This window comes from Phycodurus eques, chromosome 6 (genome assembly GCF_024500275.1).
Source record: "Phycodurus eques isolate BA_2022a chromosome 6, UOR_Pequ_1.1, whole genome shotgun sequence".
Lineage (NCBI taxonomy): Eukaryota > Metazoa > Chordata > Actinopteri > Syngnathiformes > Syngnathidae > Phycodurus > Phycodurus eques.
Window position 1 is genome coordinate 3033568 of NC_084530.1, and position 19400 is coordinate 3052967.

At 42.7% G+C, this 19400-nt stretch overlaps 1 protein-coding gene across 5 annotated transcripts in view; it reads right to left on the minus strand.

The window, feature by feature from the left end:
- Positions 1 to 1133: 1133 nt before the first annotated feature.
- The window catches only part of wdr17 (WD repeat domain 17), a 63338-nt gene continuing 45071 nt past the window's right edge, over positions 1134 to 19400 (minus strand). The window contains exons 21-31 of one of the 5 annotated variants that reach the window (XM_061679850.1): positions 14132 to 14220; positions 13759 to 13858; positions 12181 to 12320; positions 7727 to 7838; positions 7227 to 7368; positions 6741 to 6843; positions 6538 to 6639; positions 3653 to 3751; positions 2984 to 3051; positions 2812 to 2900; positions 1134 to 2476 (exon numbers count right to left, since the gene is read on the minus strand). In XM_061679850.1, the coding sequence (XP_061535834.1) occupies positions 2357 to 2476; positions 2812 to 2900; positions 2984 to 3051; positions 3653 to 3751; positions 6538 to 6639; positions 6741 to 6843; positions 7227 to 7368; positions 7727 to 7838; positions 12181 to 12320; positions 13759 to 13858; positions 14132 to 14220 (1164 nt within the window). In that variant the 3' untranslated portion in view covers positions 1134 to 2356. Of the gene's footprint in view, positions 2477 to 2811; positions 2901 to 2983; positions 3052 to 3652; positions 3752 to 6537; positions 6640 to 6740; positions 6844 to 7226; positions 7369 to 7726; positions 7839 to 12180; positions 12321 to 13758; positions 13859 to 14131; positions 14221 to 19400 lie in introns of those variants that run through there. The other 4 variants (XM_061679848.1, XM_061679851.1, XM_061679852.1 and 1 more) reach the window with 4 other exon arrangements.

The window sequence follows — 19400 nt, forward strand, 5'->3', positions numbered from 1 at the left end:
ATAACGGATATCGGATAAAAGGGACCATTTGGGACTGAGCATCCATCCATCCATCCATTTTCTGAGCCACTTCTCCTCACTAGGGTCGCAGGCATGCTGGAGCCTATCCCAGCTGTCATCGGGCAGGGGGCAGGGTACACCCTGAATTGGTTGCCAGCCAATCGCAGGGCACATAGGAACAAACAACCATTCGCACTCACAGTCATGCCTACAATTCATGCATGTTTTTGGGATGTGGGAGGAAACCAGAGTGCCCGGAGAAAACCCACGCAGGCACGGGGAGAACATGCAAACTCCATACAGGCGGGGCCGGGGATTGAACCCGGGTCTTCAGAACTGTGAGGCTGACGGTCTAACCAGTCGTCCACCGTGCCGGGACTGAAGAGTGTGACAAAAAATAGTTTCCATTTGTCACTTAAACTACCGTTGACAAAGTCTGTCAGTTCCAGAATTGGCCCCTGTTGTTTACTGGAGTTGTGGCGCAATGCAGGCAAGGAATTGGACTGATATACAATATGACTAGAGTGGCGGCCATGTTGAATGTGGGACATTGACGTGGCAGCCATGTCATGATGGTTATATCTATTGTCTATTGTGCCATAGAGCACTGCCAGAGAGAGAGAGAGCTGCACGGCTGCAGCGTTAACTCTGAGGAAAACAAAACACAAGTCTCTAGAGTCTGGAACATGCTATTTTTGGTACAGTAACATTTTTTGTCAAGGCATTCGCCTTTGGCAACGGATTTGGAACTGGGAACCACACTAATTCCTCTCGGCTCATAAAAGCAACCCGCCTATGGTGAGTACTGTACGTCACCAATGTCACCATCACCAAGCACCGCGGCGTGGTAAGTTTGGTTAGAATGTGAAACTTCCAAACTTTGTATTGTACTGTAAAAAACTACAAAACAATAATTGTGTACTGTATAGTAATATGGGTGCATATGCCTTCAAAAAAAAAAAGTGCTTCAATGTGACGAACAATCTGCTATATCGGACGACACCACCGCCCGTATTAGTCTGTTCTATCGAGGTTCCACTGTACCAGTAGGTTTTACATCCAGGCTATGGATTGCTATTGTCTTTTCATTCTGCTATGACTGTCACCAATAGGCTATATCTTCTTTATTTATATAATTATGGGAATAAAACAACACAGGCCATGCAATGCTAGCTTTATTTTGGCGTTCATCTGTTGTTTTTTGGTTTCTTTACAATGATGAAGTAAACTACCGTAATTTCTCGTGTATATTGTACATTTTTTACCCCCAAAACTGGTCAAGTCAATAGTGCACATTATACATAGGTATAGGAGAAAATTAAAAAGACTTTCACATTTTATAAATGTATGCCGCCATCTAGAGGTTATGAAAAAGCTGTACACTTTCATTCCACTATACCACCGCCCCCTAGAGGTTATGAAAAAGTTGTACACTTTCATTCTAGTATGCGACCTAGAGGTTATGAAAAAGGTGTAGACTACTACTTTCATTCCAATATGAAAGGGGTACATATGACTGCATATATGTACAATTGTGCTCATAAGTTTGCATACCCTGGCAGAATTTGTGAAATATTGTTTTGGTTTGTTTTTTTTAAATACGACAACAACCATCATTAATTTCTTTATGGTTATGTTTTGTTTAATGAAAATGCTTTTCTGAAAAGCTTGACAGTTTAATTTGAAACCCATTAAAATAAAATTAAATGTCATTCACCTGGTCCTTCATGTTTTCTTAAAAGAATTGTAACCATCTTACAAATTCTGCCTGGGTAATCAAACATGTGAGTACAACTGTGTGTTTTCTCCTTGATTAAATAAAAGTAGGGCTGTGAATTTCAAAATAAGAGCAAGTAAATAAAAATAAATTATTATTTGTTCAAATAAAAGTGCTTAACTTCAGAATAATTCTTTGAAAAAAACTAACAAAATACAGATAATACTTCATGTTTTGATCATATGGGTAGAAGCAAACTCATGCATTGTAAAAATGCATTATACATAGGTAGAAGGATTTTCCAGAATTTTGAGGTCAATTTATCATTATACATGGGTGAGCATTATACTCGAGAAATTACGGTAAGTCAGAGGCATACCATGTGTGTATGCGTATGTACAAACAAGAAGTAGATGACCCACCATCCGTACCTCACTATGATTCTGACACAGTGACAATGTACAAAATAGGAACTTTAAAATCATTGTCATTGTTCATCCACAAATGCATTGTTTAAAGGACTTTACCCCCATTATTGGCTCCGAAATCCCTTCCTAGACAAGATATAACACTTGTTTTTTGTATGCCCTCTATGTGTGTGTGTGTGTGTGTGCGTGTGTGTACGTGCACAGGCAGGTCCTAGAAGGGGTTTATGCGAACCCCTGTCCCTAGTGGGGAGAAGGGGTTGACTTTTGCCCACATGAGAGCATCATTCAGGGAAATTGTTGATTTGCCATCTTCAAGTAAAAATACTGGACCCTGCATGTAGGGGGAAAAAAAAAAGTTAAATTAAAAAAACTCAGTTGCACATTGGTGCTAAGACAGCCACAACATTAGGTACACCTGCACAAACTAATTGAATGCTGTATTGACAAGTTCCTCTTTGAGAAAGTTAACATTCAGTTTGTAATTTGACAATAGGCTTACTTTTGCCGCTGTAATTTGCAGTAGTGTGGATTTTGAAAATATTTGTACGTCTTTATTTACCTACATAGAAGGGACTTGTATTGGTATTTCATCCTGCAGATATACCTTATAAAATGTCCCGTGAGTGTCTACTGGTTAATAATGCAAACCAAAGAAGCAGGACACACCTGTATTCTGTGACCAGTAAAACAGGAAATCTGAACATCAGAGTGACTTGGCAGATTGGAGCCTGTCACATAATCAGCACCACATGAGACTAATGGAGGAAGGAGAGAAGGTGTTTTCAAAACAGCTGTTTGAATCTGAGTGAACTTTTCGATGTTCAGGTACTGTTCTTACCAGAGTTCACGGTAAGGATTCTTTTTTCAAGGCAGCGGAAATCTTCCTTTTGACTCTCTGATGGAGGGCTATTAAAAAGGCAGACAGACACAGTGCTAAATATATATTTCAAGTAAAGATGTGATTTGCTGTATTTTCACAAAACAGTCTAGGTGTAAAATAAATGTTTAGCTAGACATTGATTGGTGTTAATTCTTTTAAGTTTACATGACTAAGAGGTACTGCATTTTGTTTTTGTTGTACTGTACTAGGAGTTACAGGCTACCGTGAAGGGCATCCATTGCAATGGGAGATGTCGTTGTTGTTCTATATCTGCTGAGGTGTATTTGTATGGTACAATAAAAGAATACAAATAAATGCAAAGACACTGAGGCTGTACTGTGAAATCAATACATATTATACCAAGTGCCCATACAACAGGTGACCAAAGGTGATGATAGGGCATCAATGACCCTCACAGTAAACCCAGGCTGTGACCAACAGGCTGCGCTCTCAAACATCAACAAAGAATCTACTTAAGCCAAATGTCTTCATGTTAGAATTGTGCCTGCTGTCTGTGTCATTTATTTTAATTTGCCGCTCATTGGATGCCTCCTGAATCTCTATTTACATTGGCTAATTACTATTATACCTCTGGATTTGTGATGGATGACGTGTGTGTTAACCTACTTGCTGCTACTCTGAGTGCATGCCCGCCAGGCATCCAGCTCCATGGACAGCTGCTCAATCTTCAGAGGAACACTCACTTCTCTCCGCTTCAACAACTGACTGCGTCACAGAGAGGGAAATGTGATGATAGCACACCCACACGTGTAGGTATTATCAATTTATTCTTTTTATCATTACTGTACTCTTATTATTATTAAACTTTACTCCTCTCCGATGGGACAATTGTCTTTACATGTTCAAGAGCGTTGATACTAGTCTGGCGTCGGTTTTGACAATTCCAAGTGGGTGCTTTTCAGGTCTATATGAATGAATGCAGCTCTGGGGGAAGGGAGGCACACGCACGAACGATCACACATTGGGGATGGATTCACGATGTCCGTGGACATATTTAAGTTGCTCGCAGTTATCGCCAGCTCATCCTGTATTTAATGACATTGTCTTTTGCTACACAGCCGAGTGACAGTGGCACAGATTGCGCTCAACATGCATGCGCGACTGTCATTGCGCCTCGGTTAAAGGAAATGAATGAATTAAAGAAAGTATGAATCTTAATGGTCTATAGTTCCCTAAAGAGTTTATTTTATGTACTTTTTTACTCAAAAAATGAAACTGGGAGTCAATTACAATAATCTCTGTCCATTTTGGAGCAATTAGTAAATAACTAATTGCCTTTGGAACAGCCCCTTCATCTCTCGTGATTGGTCCGTTTTAGTCACATGCTGTGATGACGTACTCAGCGTGCCCCTTGGTTCTCCATCCCATCTACCCCGCCGCCTTCTTGATCGATTTTCCAGCATAATTAAATGATTCATCGGGTCATCTAGGTCCATTTGTTCTAGCAGACACTGTTCTATGGTCGCCATTGTTGTTGCTTTGTTCCTTGTTACTGAAAGGAAAGTAAATACAGCTACCGGAAATGGCCCAAAAAAAACGCAGAGGAAACTCCACCCTGTGGTGTCCTAGCCAATCCCAGCCGTAGCGACACCCCCGACTTCGAGGAGAGCTGCAGCATATTTTCAAAACGGTGCACGTGGGTTGCGCTCGAGTCTAAAGGCAAACTACGCGCGGGACACCCGCACTGACATCAGGGCGGTTGTCGTCCACGCGAGTATAAAGTTTGTTTTGTACCTTATATTGCTGTCATACTGTATATGGTTGTCATCGACTAAAATGACACAAACACGGCGGGTGGGTGCCACATCCTTGCAAGAACTCATGAACCCAAGCAATCATACACGTGGCTTAACGTCCCAAAACTGTCATCAATCAACACGAAAATGTACGTGGACATATCTACACATGGCAGCTTCAAACTCTGAAAATATCGGCCCAATATTTTGGATTTTATGAAATTTATGTGTTTCTTTTTTCGCAAATGATCGGCTATGGGGCGGCACGGTGGTCGACTGGTTAGCACATCTGCCTCACAGTTCTGAGGACTGGGGTTCAAATCCCGGCCCCGCCTGCGTGGGTTTTCTCCGGGTACTCCAGTTTCCTCCCACATCCCAAAAACATGCGTGGTAGGTTGATTGAAGACTCTAAATTGCCCATAGGTGTGAATATGAGTGGTTGTTTGTTGCTATGTGTCCTGCGATTGGCTGGCGACCAGTTCAGGGTGTACCCCGCCTCTCGCCCGAAGATAGCTAGGATAGGCTCCAGCACGCCCACAACCCTAGTAAGGATAAGCGGTATGGAAAATGAATGGATGGATGGATGGATGCCAGTTAAAACATATATCTCCGCAATTACATTCCATCAGTATCAAAAATAATAATAAGTCCAGTCCATCCATCCATCCATTTTCAACACCGCTTATCCTGGTTAGGGTTGCGGGACGCTGGAGCCTATCCCAGCTGACTTCGGGCGAAAGGCGGACTACACCCTGAACTGGTCGCCAGTCAGTCGCAGGGCACATACAGACACGGACAACCATTCGCACTCACATTCACACCGTCACTGAGTGGGAACTGAACCCACGCTGCCTGCGCCAAAGTCAGGCGAGTGTACCACTACACCATCAGTGAGTCCAGTCCATATCACAGTAAAAATAAATGATCTTACAGACTTCCCTCTCGTCAAATATGTCTACATTTCAAATAAAAACATATCACAGAGGCTAATAAGAACGAAAAAATCATTTTACAATATAACTCAGCGGAGGAAAAGAGTCCCATGACTATTGTATTTATTGTTACTTGGCTGTTTCTAAACCTGCATTGCCTTGAAGAGTGTTCTTGCCTTTCTGACTTGACTTGAAATTTTTGACTCATGCACATAAATCACTGTTAATAGGCAGTAATTTTTAATGTAGGTAAGTTAGAATAGCAACAGTTCCGAATGTTGTAACTTAAAAAAAAAAAGACTACTTCTGGTGAATTAGTGAACAGACAATTTTGCATTGGACAGTTTTGCATTGTGAGCATCTTTTTCCACAAAAATCTGTACACACAGAACACACAGAAACTGCTAAAGCATATTGAAAAGGACTCGGTGAGCAAGAAAAAGAGTGTTTTTTCGGTAATTCCTGCTTTCACCTCTTTGCCCCACCTGTACTGTCAACCTTCCTGCAATACTGTGAGCTTTCCCACAATACCGCAATAATTAACGTACCATGAGATTAATACCATGATAAAACCGAACCGTGAGCTATAGCAAAAATTTTAGTCCACTCGACTGAACACGGCGAGCTCAAGTTTGCCACGGGCAAGCAACAATAAAAAATAAACAATAAATAAAAAGTTTATAAATGAGCCCTGAGCCTTGTGTATGTTTCAGGAATTATGTCAGAACCTTGAAACCCAACAACTTGAACACCAAATTTCTGCACATCTCCATGTGTCATAATACACGTTTGTAAGTGAAAGCTTGATTATTTTTTGGTGTACCTCGTGTATTCATAGAGTGCAGGTACGATGCTGGAGTACTGTTTCCTTATGGCAAGCAGACCACCGATGTAACCACACAGGATTAACAGCTCACTGCGGGCTCTAAACACACACACACACACACACACACACACATATTGATGATCAATTCTAACAAGACATGGGATGTAAGTGTAATTGAATTAATCAAATAATTGGTTTACGTAGTGAACTTGGCCATGAGGAGGCGGTCAGTTCTGATATAACTCAACAGGTCAAGGATCGGATGAATACTGTCCACTGTCCAGTCAGATCCAGTCAGCTGTTCTATGGAGATGAAAATGATGAACAAATGTACTGTATATGCATACGAACAAAAAGACAAAAAAAAAAATGCCCTTCATGTAAATACTCTCGCTATTTTTTGTACTGTTGTCATGTACAGTTACTAATAGGGTGGGAGGTCACATTTGAGCCATGTAGGAGAATTATCACGTATACATTGGCCATGTAAGGTACACATATGATAATAAATCATATATTGAATTGATCAATGATGTGGTATTGATATGCATTTGTTGCCAAGCCCCATTTCAAATCACTCTATCCACAACTTCAATGCTAGAAAATTTTGCCACAGTGTATTTGTGGCAAGTAAATTATCACAAACAGGTATGTTCATAAGTGAACTGATGATGAGCTGTCAGTACCTTTGACATGATCGATTGCTATCTTAAGGGCGTTCTCAGGTTCAGATGTCAGAAGGTGAAATTTAACTGCTGAAAACAGATCTCCTTCACACATGGATTCCTCTGCCAAGGCTCTACATTCCTCTAATGAGGGGAGAAAACACTGAAATGAGAAATAACACATAATCAGAGTCAAACTGTATGCAATTGTATTTTTAATACAAATAGTTATATATTTTTTATTGGTTTCGCATAGTCTGTAGTTGTGACCTTGCGTTTAAAGTATTGCCAAATTCTCTTAAACATTATTTGTCACAGTTTATGGCAGCGAAACGAGTATATTCTTTGTGAGCTTCCAATCTTCTTCTTCTTCAACTGGATTATTTGCTTTAATAATTTGACTGGGAAAAGAGACCATTGTTTGCGTGTAGTTAATCCACTCCATGAAAATGGGGGCAAAATTGTGTTTTTATATTTTCTTGATAGATAATTGTTCATTATTGTTGGCCCACTTCACTTACCCTTTCGCGTAATTGGTGGATTTCTGCAGTAGTTCCAGGGTAAAATGCACAGACCTTAGCCAGTAAAATATGGTTCTCTGGAATCATTCTCATTAGGTCAACCGAGAGCTCCCTAAATGTAAGCACAGTAAAAAGCAATCAGCCGACGACATTTTTTACTGCATATCAGTAGAAGTGTCAAAAGTCAAGGCCCACGGGCTACATTCGGGCCCCCACGTCTTTTTATGTGGCCTGTTAAAGCTTGCCACAATTTTTTTCTTGACTTCTGCTTCAAACTAGTCGGAAAAATAACAACCAAATGTATAGCATCCTCACTGTATGTTTTAGGGTTGTTGTCCTGCTGGAGGGTGAACCCGGTGGTCTTATTACAGCACTACCCTACTACAGCACAAAGTGGGTTCAAAATGAACCACATCCATGTTATTACATCCATCCATCCATTTTCTTTACCGCTTATCCTCACTACGGTCGTGGGCTGCTGGAGCCTATCCCAGCTATCTTTGGGCGGGAGGCGAGATACACCCTGAACCGGTCGCCAGCCAATCACAGGGCACATAGAAACAAACAACCATTCACACTCATATTCACACCTACGGGCAATTTAGAGTTTTCAACCAACCTATCACGCATGTTTTTTGGACGTGGGAGGAAACTGGAGTTATCACATGTATGGCTGAATGTTTCTCTGAAAAAAAAATTACTATGCAGTAAATGTTTTTGTTAAGCACATTTTTTTTATGAACAAGCACAGCTAAGTAGTATTTTTTTTTTTACAGCAGAAATTGTAAAAACACACGCAAAAAGTTTGTTTCAGACTTCACAGCTCCAATCGTGATATGAGATGTAATACAGATACTGTATTTTTCAATTAGGTCATTGTGTCATAGCTATAGTTTCCTCTCCCCAGCGCGTGCGTGTGTGTTTGTATGTGTGTGTGTTGGGTGGGAGGGTGGGGGGGGGGGGGGGGTGTATACACTAGCTTACGGGCCTAACTCACTGGCGGAGATGTCGCCGAGAGTGCCGAGACTAATCAGTCGCAACAACTCCGGGACCCACGAGATCAAAATATTCCTTGCGCTCTCATCAGGAAGATGTCTGGGAAACGTCTCCAGAGAACATGACAACCAATACATTCATTGATGTAGGGCTATATACAGTATATACTGTATATTCTTTCGATAAATATATTCTGAAATTTACAGACCCCTCCAAAAGTATTGGAACGGCAACGTCAATTCCTTTGTTTTTGTTGTATACTGAAGACATTTGGGTTTCAGATGAAAAGATGAATATGAAACAAAAGTTCAGAATTCCAGCTTTTATTTCATGGTATTTACATCTGTATGCTGTATGTTAAACAACTCAGGACAGAGCACCTTTTGTTTGAAGCCACCCACCTTTCAAGTGAGGAAAGGTATTGGAACAGACATGATTAAATTAACTTAAAGTGAATAACATTTAATGTTTGGTGGCATAACCCTTACTTGCAATAATTGCATCAAGCCTGCAACCCATTGACTTCACCAGACTGTTGCATTTTTCATTTGAAATGCTTTTCCAAGCCTTTACTGCAGTCTCTTTCAGTTCTTGTTTGTTTCTGGAGGGTTCTCCCTTCAGTCTCCTCTTCAGGGAGTAAAATGCATGCTCTATTGGGTTAAGGTCTGTTGATTGACTTGGCCAGTCTAAGGGCTTCCACTTTTTCCCCCTGATGAAGTCCTTTGTTGTGTTGGCAGTGTTTTGGGTCATTGTCTTGTTGCGTGTTGAAGATTAGTTTGGATGCATTTTTCTGTAAATTGCCAGACAAAATGGTTTTGTAGACTTCAGAATTCATTCTGCTGCTACCATCGTGAGTTACATAATCAATAAAGATTAGTGAGCACACTCCAGAAGCAGCCATGCAAGCCCAAGCCATGACATTACCTCCACCGTGCTTCACAGATGAGCTTGTGTGTATTGGCTCACAAGCAGATCCTTTCTTTTTCCATACCTTGGCCTTTCCATGACTTTGGCAGAGGTTAATCTTGGTCTCATCAGTTCATAAAACTTTGTTCCAAAACTTTTGTAGCACATCTCTGTACTTCTTTGCGAAATGAAAAATCTTTTTGCTGATGAGTGGTTTGCATGAGTGGTTTGCATCTTGTGTTATTGCCTGTCTATTTCTTCTCTCGAAGTCATCTTCGAACAGTGGATTGTGATACCTTCACCCATGCCCTGTGGAGGTTGGTAGTGATACCACTGACTATTGTCTTTGGGTGTTTCTTCACAGCTCTCACAATGTTTCTGTCATCAACTGCTGTTGATACCCTTGGTCGACCTGTTTGATGTATGTTGCTCAGTACACCAGTAGTTTCTTTCTTTCTCAGGACACCCATCAGTCACGTTCCAATCCATTTGCTCACTTGAAAAGTGGGTAGGTTCAAACAAAAGGTGCTCTGTTCTGACTTGTTTAACATATCTAGATGTAAATACCATGAAATTAAAGCTGGAATACTGAACGTTTTTGTCATATTCATCTTTTGATCTGAAACCCAAATGTCTTCAGTATACAGTACAACAAAAACAAAGGAATTGACCTTGGCGTTCCAATACTTTTGGGGGGTACTGTATATTATGTATGTGCAGTGTTTGCGTGCAGTGTGTGTCCTCAGGACTCAGCTGGCAGAGCACGGGAAATGGGATGGTTCTCTCATGAGGAAAACGCGTTAATGTCCATAAAATTCTAAATATTGGGGCCATTGTTTTCAGAGGTTGAAGTGGGCATATGTAGAGATGTCCAAATAAATTTTGATGATGATTGCTTGAATCTGTGTGAGATTAAGCTACGCTCTCTATAGTGAGCAAATAAAGGAGTCCCCAAAAGGTCTCCAGTGAAATCCAACATGATCGATTTCTTCGCAGCTCCTTGGCGACCTGGCTAGTCTCCAGGAGACTCCAGGAGACATCACAGAGACATCTGCGCAATCGGTGAAGACTCGTGTCACCATCATGTCACTAACTAGTCTCCAGGCCAGTAAAATCGGGCTTTTAGAGGACTGACCCGATGTGCTCCGCCGGCTGAGCACGGAGTACACATGCAGCACACACACACATAATCTACGGTACATTATACAGTGGAAGCGCAATAAAAGGGACCACGATATGACGGAAAATGCACTGTCGGGACCAAACAATTTGTCCCTAAACTGCCATTGACAAAGTCTGTTAGTTCCAGAATTCGCCGTAGTTGTTTGCTGGCACGGCGGCGTAATATAGGCAGAGACTGGGAAGACCCGTGTTTCCGGGTCATAGATAGCCAATATGACTAGATCTACCAGGGTACGTAGCCAATATGACTAGATCTACCAGGGTACGTGGCTACCATGTTGAATGCGGCAACATTTCCGGGTGCCTGCCATGTCGGCAGGAGTTTATCTACACTGACCAAAAATATAAACGCAACACTTTTGTTTTTACTCCCATTTTTCGTGAGCTGGACTCCAAGATCTAAAACTTTCTCTACATACACAAAAGGCCATTTCCCTCAAATAATGTTCACAAAGCTGTCTAAATCTGTGTTAGTGAGCGTTTCTCCTTTGTTGAGATAATCCATCCCACCTCACAGGTGTGGCATATCAAGATGCTGATTAGATGGCATGATTATTGCACAGGTGTGCCATAGGCTGGCCACAATAAAAGACCACTCAGAAATGTGCAGTTTTATCACACAGCACAATGCCACAGATGTCGCAAGTTCTGAGGGAGCGTGCTGACTGCAGGAATGTCGACCAGAGCTGTTGCCCGTGAATTGAATGTTCATTTCGCTACCAAAAGCTGTCTCTAAAGGCATTTCAGACAATTTGGCACCAGTACATCCAACCAGCCTCACAACCGCATACCACGTCTAAACCACACCAGCCCAGGACCTCCACATCCTGCATGTTCACCTCCAAGATCGTGAGACCAGCCACCCGGACAGCTGCTGCAGCAATCGGTTTGCATAACCAAAGAATTTCTGCACAAACTGTCAGAATCCGTCTCAGGGAAGCTCATCTGCATGCTCGTCGTCCTCATCGGGGTCTCGACCTGACTGCAGTTTGTCGTTGTAACCAACTTTGAGTGGGCAAATGCTCACATTCGATGGGGTCTGGCATGTCGGAGAGGTGTTCTCTTCACGGATGAATTTTCACTGTTCAGGGCAGATGGCAGACAGCGTGTGTGGCGTCGTGCGGGTGAGCGGTTTGCTGATGTCAACGTTGTGGATCGAGTGGCCCATGGTGGCGGTGGGGTTGTGGTATGGGCAGGCGTATGTTATGGGCAATGAACACAGGTGCATTTTACAGTATTGATGGCATTTTGAATGCACAGAGATACCGTGACTAGCATTTTGGAAAAGAGTTATTCATATTCTCATAAGTTAAGTATAGATACTTTAAAATCCTGCAAACCTTACAGGATAACAGAACAAGGGGACTCACCATGTCAGTGGGGTCATGTACTTCCTGGCCAGGAGTTCCAGACAGTAGGCCGTACTCTGAGCGGCTGTCTCTCCAAGGACTATACCCACACAGGCAGCCAACTCCAGCTCATTACCTCTGATCAGACTAGATATGGCTAACTAAAAACACACAGAGATACGGAACATACAACATAAAACAAATTGTCTGATTTTTGAACACTTGAGGGCAGCGGTTCTTGGTAATTGCTAAGTACAGTGCTGTGAGACCGTGTTTGAGCCCTTCCTGATTTTTTTATTTTATTTTTTATTTTTTTTGCATGTTTGACACACTTAAATGTTTCCCATCATCAAATACATTTAAATATTAGTCAAACACAACACAAGTAAACACAAAAAGCATTTTTTTAAGTGAAGGTCTTTATTATTAAGGGAGAAAAAAAATCCAAACCTCCATGGCTCTGTGTGAAACCTTTTGCAGAGTATTTTCCCAAAAGTCTTGGGGGTCATCAAGATGTCTTCTGGCAAAAATTGAGACAAGCCTGATTGTTATTTTTGCTCAGCAGTGATTTTCGTTTTGGATCTCTGCCATGCAGGCCATTTTTGCCCAGTCTCTTTCTTGTGGTGGAGTCACGAACACTGACCTTCACGGAGGCAAGTGAGGCCTGCAATTCTTTAGATATTTTTGTGGGGTCTTTTGTGACCTCTTGGATGAGTAGTCATGTTGGTGTAATTTTGGTCGGCCGGCCACTCCTGGGAAGGTTCACCACTGCTCTATGTTTTCGCCATTTATGGACAATGGGTCTCACTGTGGTCACCTGGAGTACCAAAGTTTTAGAAATGGCTTTATAACCTTTTCCACACTGACAGATCTCAATTTCTTTCTTTCTCATTTGTTACTGAATTTCTTGAAATCTTGGCATGATGTCTAGCTTTTGAGGATGTTTTGATCTAATTCACTTTGTCTGGCAGGTCCTATTTAAGTGATTTTTAGATTGAGAACAGGTGTGGAAGTATCTGGCCTGGGTGTGGTAGAGAAATTGAACTCAGGTATGATAAACCACAGTTTTGTTTTAACAGGGAGGGAATCGCTTTTTCACACAGGGCCATGTAGGTTTGGTAGGTAAAACAGTGTTGTGTAAATAAAAAAGTAACAACAGTCAAATACACTATTTACAAAGGAAAACAACAAAAATAGTGTGGCGATAGTGAAAACATGCATTTCTTTGCACTTTTATGGTACTGCACCGTCACTGTGCATTGAAGAATCAACAATCACCTCCCAATCACTTTCTTTTGCTTATAGGGAAATTGGTGGTTTGTGTGAATGGTTAAATGCTATTGAATGGCTAGACTGCAGTTTTTACGAGTCACCAGCTACAGGTCAGTACTTGGTGAGAGACATTGATGACTCATAAGTAACAATCTTGGGTTTGAAAAAGTAACTGTAGTCTGATTATTCCCCCAGGGAAAATAATGTTACTTTGCTCGTTACTTAAAAAGGCGCAATTCTGGAGGAACGCTTTTGTAATGCGTTACCGGCATCACTGTTGAAAGTACATGCAACATAATTTGGATGTTCTCATGCACACGTACGTACCTGAACGTTATCAACCGCTAGGTGGCAGCATGCAGCCAGAACAGCGCAGCCGTCCTGAAAGTACAATTCTGCCAGCTGTCCACATACATTATGAAGAAGACTGTGTAGGAAAAAAATATATACTTATTTATTAAGACCGTATGGCTTATTTGGAACAAAGATTTTTTTGATTACATACAAGATTTTTTTACTCCCTCTCAAGATTCCAAATAATTTAAATAGCTGAGATTAAAAGGATTATGTTTTAGCGCCATCTGCCATGTAAAATAATAATAATAATAATCAGTCTTCAACAATCTGTTCTGTTGGTAAAGTGTCGATTTGAAGTTGATTTCAACTTGCACATTGGCAAATGCATGTTTGTGTGCTTCACCTTTGGTATTGATGTCTGTTATCCACATCATTCGTCTTGTGGTTGATAGAGGAGGTTTGAGGTGTACGGATGTTCCCTTCACATGCCCCCTAAAACATGATACAGCTCTTTTTATTTCTGGAGTGGAAATATTGCAACTCACAGTAAACACTCATCTATCAAGGGGTTCCGTTCCAGAAACCCACCACATTAAACGAATGAAGTAGTGACAAATTATTGAATTTATGACTACATAAAATTACAAATGACATGTAAGCATTTCAATGCCAATTAGTGAAACGGCACGAGAGAGATGGAGGGATTTTATTTGTTCACTTGAGGTTGCCATCCACACACGTAGCACAAACACATGCCTAATTCGCACGCCCAACTTGAGTATTTTAAATATCAGCCCATGTGAAAATCGTGTAAACAGGCAATCTCCTGGGTTAACCATTGACACTACATCCTCAAACTCACAGTCCTCCAAGGTAGTCAACAAGACGCCTTATGGGTATCTAGAAATCATTGCGGTGATGTTTTATCTACAGTGCGGTAGCTGCAGAAAATCACTATAAAACGTTGCTCTTTACTTGCATTTGTTCCTGTCGATTTTGTTATGAGCGTGTGCATTATTAGCTATTCATCGGGCTGCTATTGGTATTTGTGAAGTTATTTCGTAAAACTCTGACAATAAGGTTTCTTTTTCTGTTAAGAACAAGAGCCCAATTGACCTGTGAGGCATTGCTGCCAAATGTAGCCTATTAAGCTGTCTGTATCAGAGATTTGTGGCTGAGTAACTGCCCACCGTGCCGCCCGACATAAGAGTCAGATTTACAAATATATTAGTATATGTCATATAAACTGGATTTGCCATGAAATTAGCAGCCTGATATTAAATATAATAATAAATATAAAAAATATATATACCATCTATATAAAAAATATAAAATAATAATAATATATATAATATTGTCCTTCATCTGGGTCACTTTATTCTCAGCGCATTAAAATGATGTCATCTGGACTGTCATCTGGACTGTTATGGACGTTTTGTCCAAGCAGGCTCAGGCGTTTGTCCTCCTTTAACCTCGTCATCATCTCCTTTTTCTCTCTGTCCAATCACTTCAAAACCTTGTTCTGTCTGACCGAAATTTTCAATAAATAGTGTATACATATCCATCATAATACAAAGATTCACAGTGACAGTTTAAAAAAACTCTACTCTAAAACTGTTCCGGCATAAAAGGGATACAGATTCTCCATTCTGCTTGACCTTAACAGCCGAACAGGACAGGTTAAAATATGCAGTGGGTATGGAAAGTATTCAGACTCCCTTAAATTTTTCATTCTTTGTTATATTGCAGCCATTTGCTAAAATCATTTCTGTTCCTTTTTTTTCCTCATTAATGTACACATAGCACCCCATATTGACAGAAAAAAACGGAATTGTTGAAATTTTTGCAGATTTATTAAAAAAAGAAAAACTGAAATATTACACAGCCGTAAGTATTCAGACCCTTTGGTGTGATACTCATACATTTAACTTGGGTGCTGTCCATTTCTTCTGATCATCCTTGAGATGGTTCTACACCTTCATTGGAGTCCAGCTGTGTTTGGTTATACTGATTGGACTTGATTAGGAAAGCCACGCAGCTGTCTATATAAGACCTTACAGCTCACAGTGCATGTCAGAGCAAATAAGAATCATGAGGTCAAAGGAACTGCCTGAAGAGCTCAGAGACAGAATTGTGGCAAGCCACAGATCTTGCCAAGGTTACAAAATAAATTCTGCTGCACTTAAGGTTCCTAAAAGCGCAGTGGCCTCCATAATCCTTAAATGGAAGAACTTTGGGACGAACAGAACCCTTCCTAGAGCTGGCCGTCCGGCCAAACTGAGCAATCAGGGGAGAAGAGCTTTGGTGAGAGAGGTAAAGAAGAACCCAAAGATCACTGTGGCTGAGGTCCAGAGATCCAGTCGGGAGATGGGAGAAAGTTCTAGAAAGTCAACCATCACTGCAGCCCTCCACCAGTCGGGGCTTTTCGGCAGAGTGGCCCAATGGTACCTCTCCTCAGTGCAAGACACATGAAAGCCCGCATGGAGTTTGCTAAAAAACACCTGAAGGACCCCAAGATGGTGAGAAATAAGATTCTCTGGTCTGATGAGACCAATAAAGAAAGTTTTGTGCTTAATTCGAAGCGGTATGTGTGGAGAAAACCAGGCACTGCTCATCACCTGCCCAATTAAGTCCCAACAGTGAAGCATGGTGGTGGAAGCATCATGCTGTGGGGTGTCTTTCAGCTGCACTGCAGGGACAGGACGACTGGTTGCAATCAAAGGAAAGATGAAAGAGGCCAAGTACAGGGATATCCTGGATGAACACCTTCTCCAGAGTGCTCAGGAGCTCAGACTGGGCCGAAGGTTCACCTTCCAACAAGATAATGACCCTAAGCACACAGCTAAAATAACAAAGGCGTGGCTTCAGAAGAACTCCGTGACTGTTCTTGAATGGCCCAGTCAGAGCCCTGACTTCAACCCAATGGAGCATTTCTGTAGAGACCAGAAAATGGCTGTCCACCAGTGTTCACCATCTAACCTGACAGAATTGGAGAGGATCTGCAAGGAGGAATGGAATGGCAGAGGATCCCCAAATCCAGGTGTGAAAAACTTGTTGCATCATTCCCAAAACGACTCATGGCTGTATTAGCTCAAAAGGGTGTTTCTACTAAATTCTGAGCAAAGGGTCTGAATACTTATGGCTGTGTGATATTTAAGTTTTTCTTTTTCAACAATTTCGTTTTTTTTAATCTGTCAATATTGGGTGCTGTGTGTACATTGAGGGGGCGGAAATTAATTTAATTGATTTTAGCAATGGCTGCAAAATTACAAAGCGTGAAAAATTTAAGAGGGTCTGAATACATTCCGTACCCACTGCACGCGCGCACACACACACACTCGATAGAATGGACTAATAGGGGGGGGGGGGGGGGGGGGGGGGGGCGTCGTCCAATATAGCTGATTGTCCGTTACATTGAAGCACTTTTGTTTTAGGCCCATGCACCCATATTACTGTACAGTACAAAATTATTGTTTTGTGTTTTTTTTTCCTGGACTAAAACTACTAGTAGAGTACAAAGTTATTGTAAAGAAATATTTTTTAAAAAGCTTGAAAATGTTTGAAAGTGTCATGAGCTGCCCTGCAGTACAATTGTTGGCGCCTGGATGGCGTCCTCTCTCTCCCCTCCCCTCTCTTTTCAGCAACTTCCTCGGCCACGCACCTGTCACCAATCAGCCACCTGCATTTCAGCCTGCCTGATCCCGAAAATCCTCGCCAGAGTATTGAAGCTTCTCCAGCGGTACAACGCCTGTCCAGTCTCCAGTTAAGCTATGCAATTCCTTGTCATCGTTCTGACCTCCGCGTTTTTCCTTGTCCTCGGTGTTTACTCCGTGTCCCTCGCCAAGTGGATTTCTGCCACCACGTCGCCAAGCAAGCCGCCAGTCCTCGTGACTACCTGCTTCGCATTCTCTGCCTCAACAACCCGCCAGCACATCTCAAGGACCATTTCTATTTCCTTGTTCAATAAGCTGTTCATCACAACCTCTTAGCCTGCGCCTGCTCTTGGGTCTAGTCTCAATCCATTCCTGACAAAGTTTCACATTTTATCCAAACTTACCATGGTAGTCCAGTTTTTATATTTTTTTAAGGTTAGATATAGTATATTTGATGGTTGACTTTAATTTGGAGAACATTTTAAGAATGCCAGTTGAACTTACACACCCTGGACACAGCCTGTTCGACATTCTCCCCTCAGGCAGGAGGCTACGGTCCATCCGGACCGGAACCTCCCACCGCATGAACAACTTCCTCCCCTCGGCCAACAGACACATGAACACTAAATAAGCAGGTTTCATTAAAACTTCACACCTACAAATGATGCTTATTCGACAGACTCAGGTCAAATAGTGGAGCACAGAGTCCAAAGCAAACATTGTGAAGCAGCATTTAGCTATTATGTTTCACACATTTAGCTATTATGCTGCACACAAATGGAAAATGGAATACCCCTCCTTGAGCCGTCACCTTATCGTGGTGGAGGGGTTTGTGTGTCCCAATGATCCTTGGAGCAAAGTTGTTTGGGGCTTCACGTCCCTGGTAGGGTCACCCATGGCAAACAGGTCCTAGGTGAGGGACCAGACAAAGCACGGCTCAAATACCCCTTATGACGAAGACAAAAAATTGACTCAGGTTTCCCTTGCCCGGACGCGGGTCACCGGGGCACCCCTCTGGAGCCAGGTCTGGAGGTGGGGCTCGTAGGAGAGGGACTGGTGGCCCGGCGGGGCACAGTCCGAAAGGGTAACATGGGTCCCCCTTCCCATGGGCTCACCACCTGGGGTCGGGTGCAGTGCGAGCTGGGCGGTGGCCGAAGGCGGAGAACTTGGCGATCCGATCCCCGGCTACAGAAGCTGACTCTCGGGACGTGGATTGTCACCTCTCTGGCAGGGAAGGAGCCCGAGCTGGTGTGTGAGGTTGAGAAGTTCCGACTAGATATAGTCGGACTCGCCTCCACGCACATCTTGGGCTCTTGTACCAGTCCTCTCGAGAGGGGTTGGACTCTCTTCCACTCTGGAGTTGCCCACGGTGAGAGGCGCCGAGCAGGTGTGGGTATACTTATTGCTCCCCGACTCGGCGCCTGTACGTTGGGGTTCAGCCCGGTGGACGAGAGGGTAGCCTCCCTACGCCTTCGGGTGGGGGGACGGGTCCTGACTTTTGTTTGTGACTACGCACCAAACAGCAGTTCGGAGTACCCACTCTTGTTGGAGTCGTTGGAGGGGGTGCTGGAGAGCGCTCCCACTGGGGACTCCATCGTTCTGCTGGGGGACTTCAATGCTCACGTGGGCAATGACAGTGAGACCTGGAAGGGCATGATTGGGAGGAACAGCCCCCCCGATGAGAACCTGAGCGGTGTTCTGTTATTAGACTTCTGTGGTCATCACGGCTTGTCCATAATGAACACCATGTTCAAGCATAAGGGTGTCCACACGTGCACTTGGCCCCAGGACACCTAAGGTCGCAGTTTGATGATCGACTTTGTGGTCGTGCCATCGGACTTGCGGCGGCATGTCTTGGACACTCGGGTGAAGAAAGGGACGGACCTATCAACTGATCACCACCTAGTGGTGAGCTGGCTCCGATGGTGGGGGATGATCCCGGTCCGACGTGGCAGGCCCAAACGTATTGTGAGGGTCTGCTGGGAAGGTCTGGCGGAATCCCCTGTCAGAAGGAGTTTC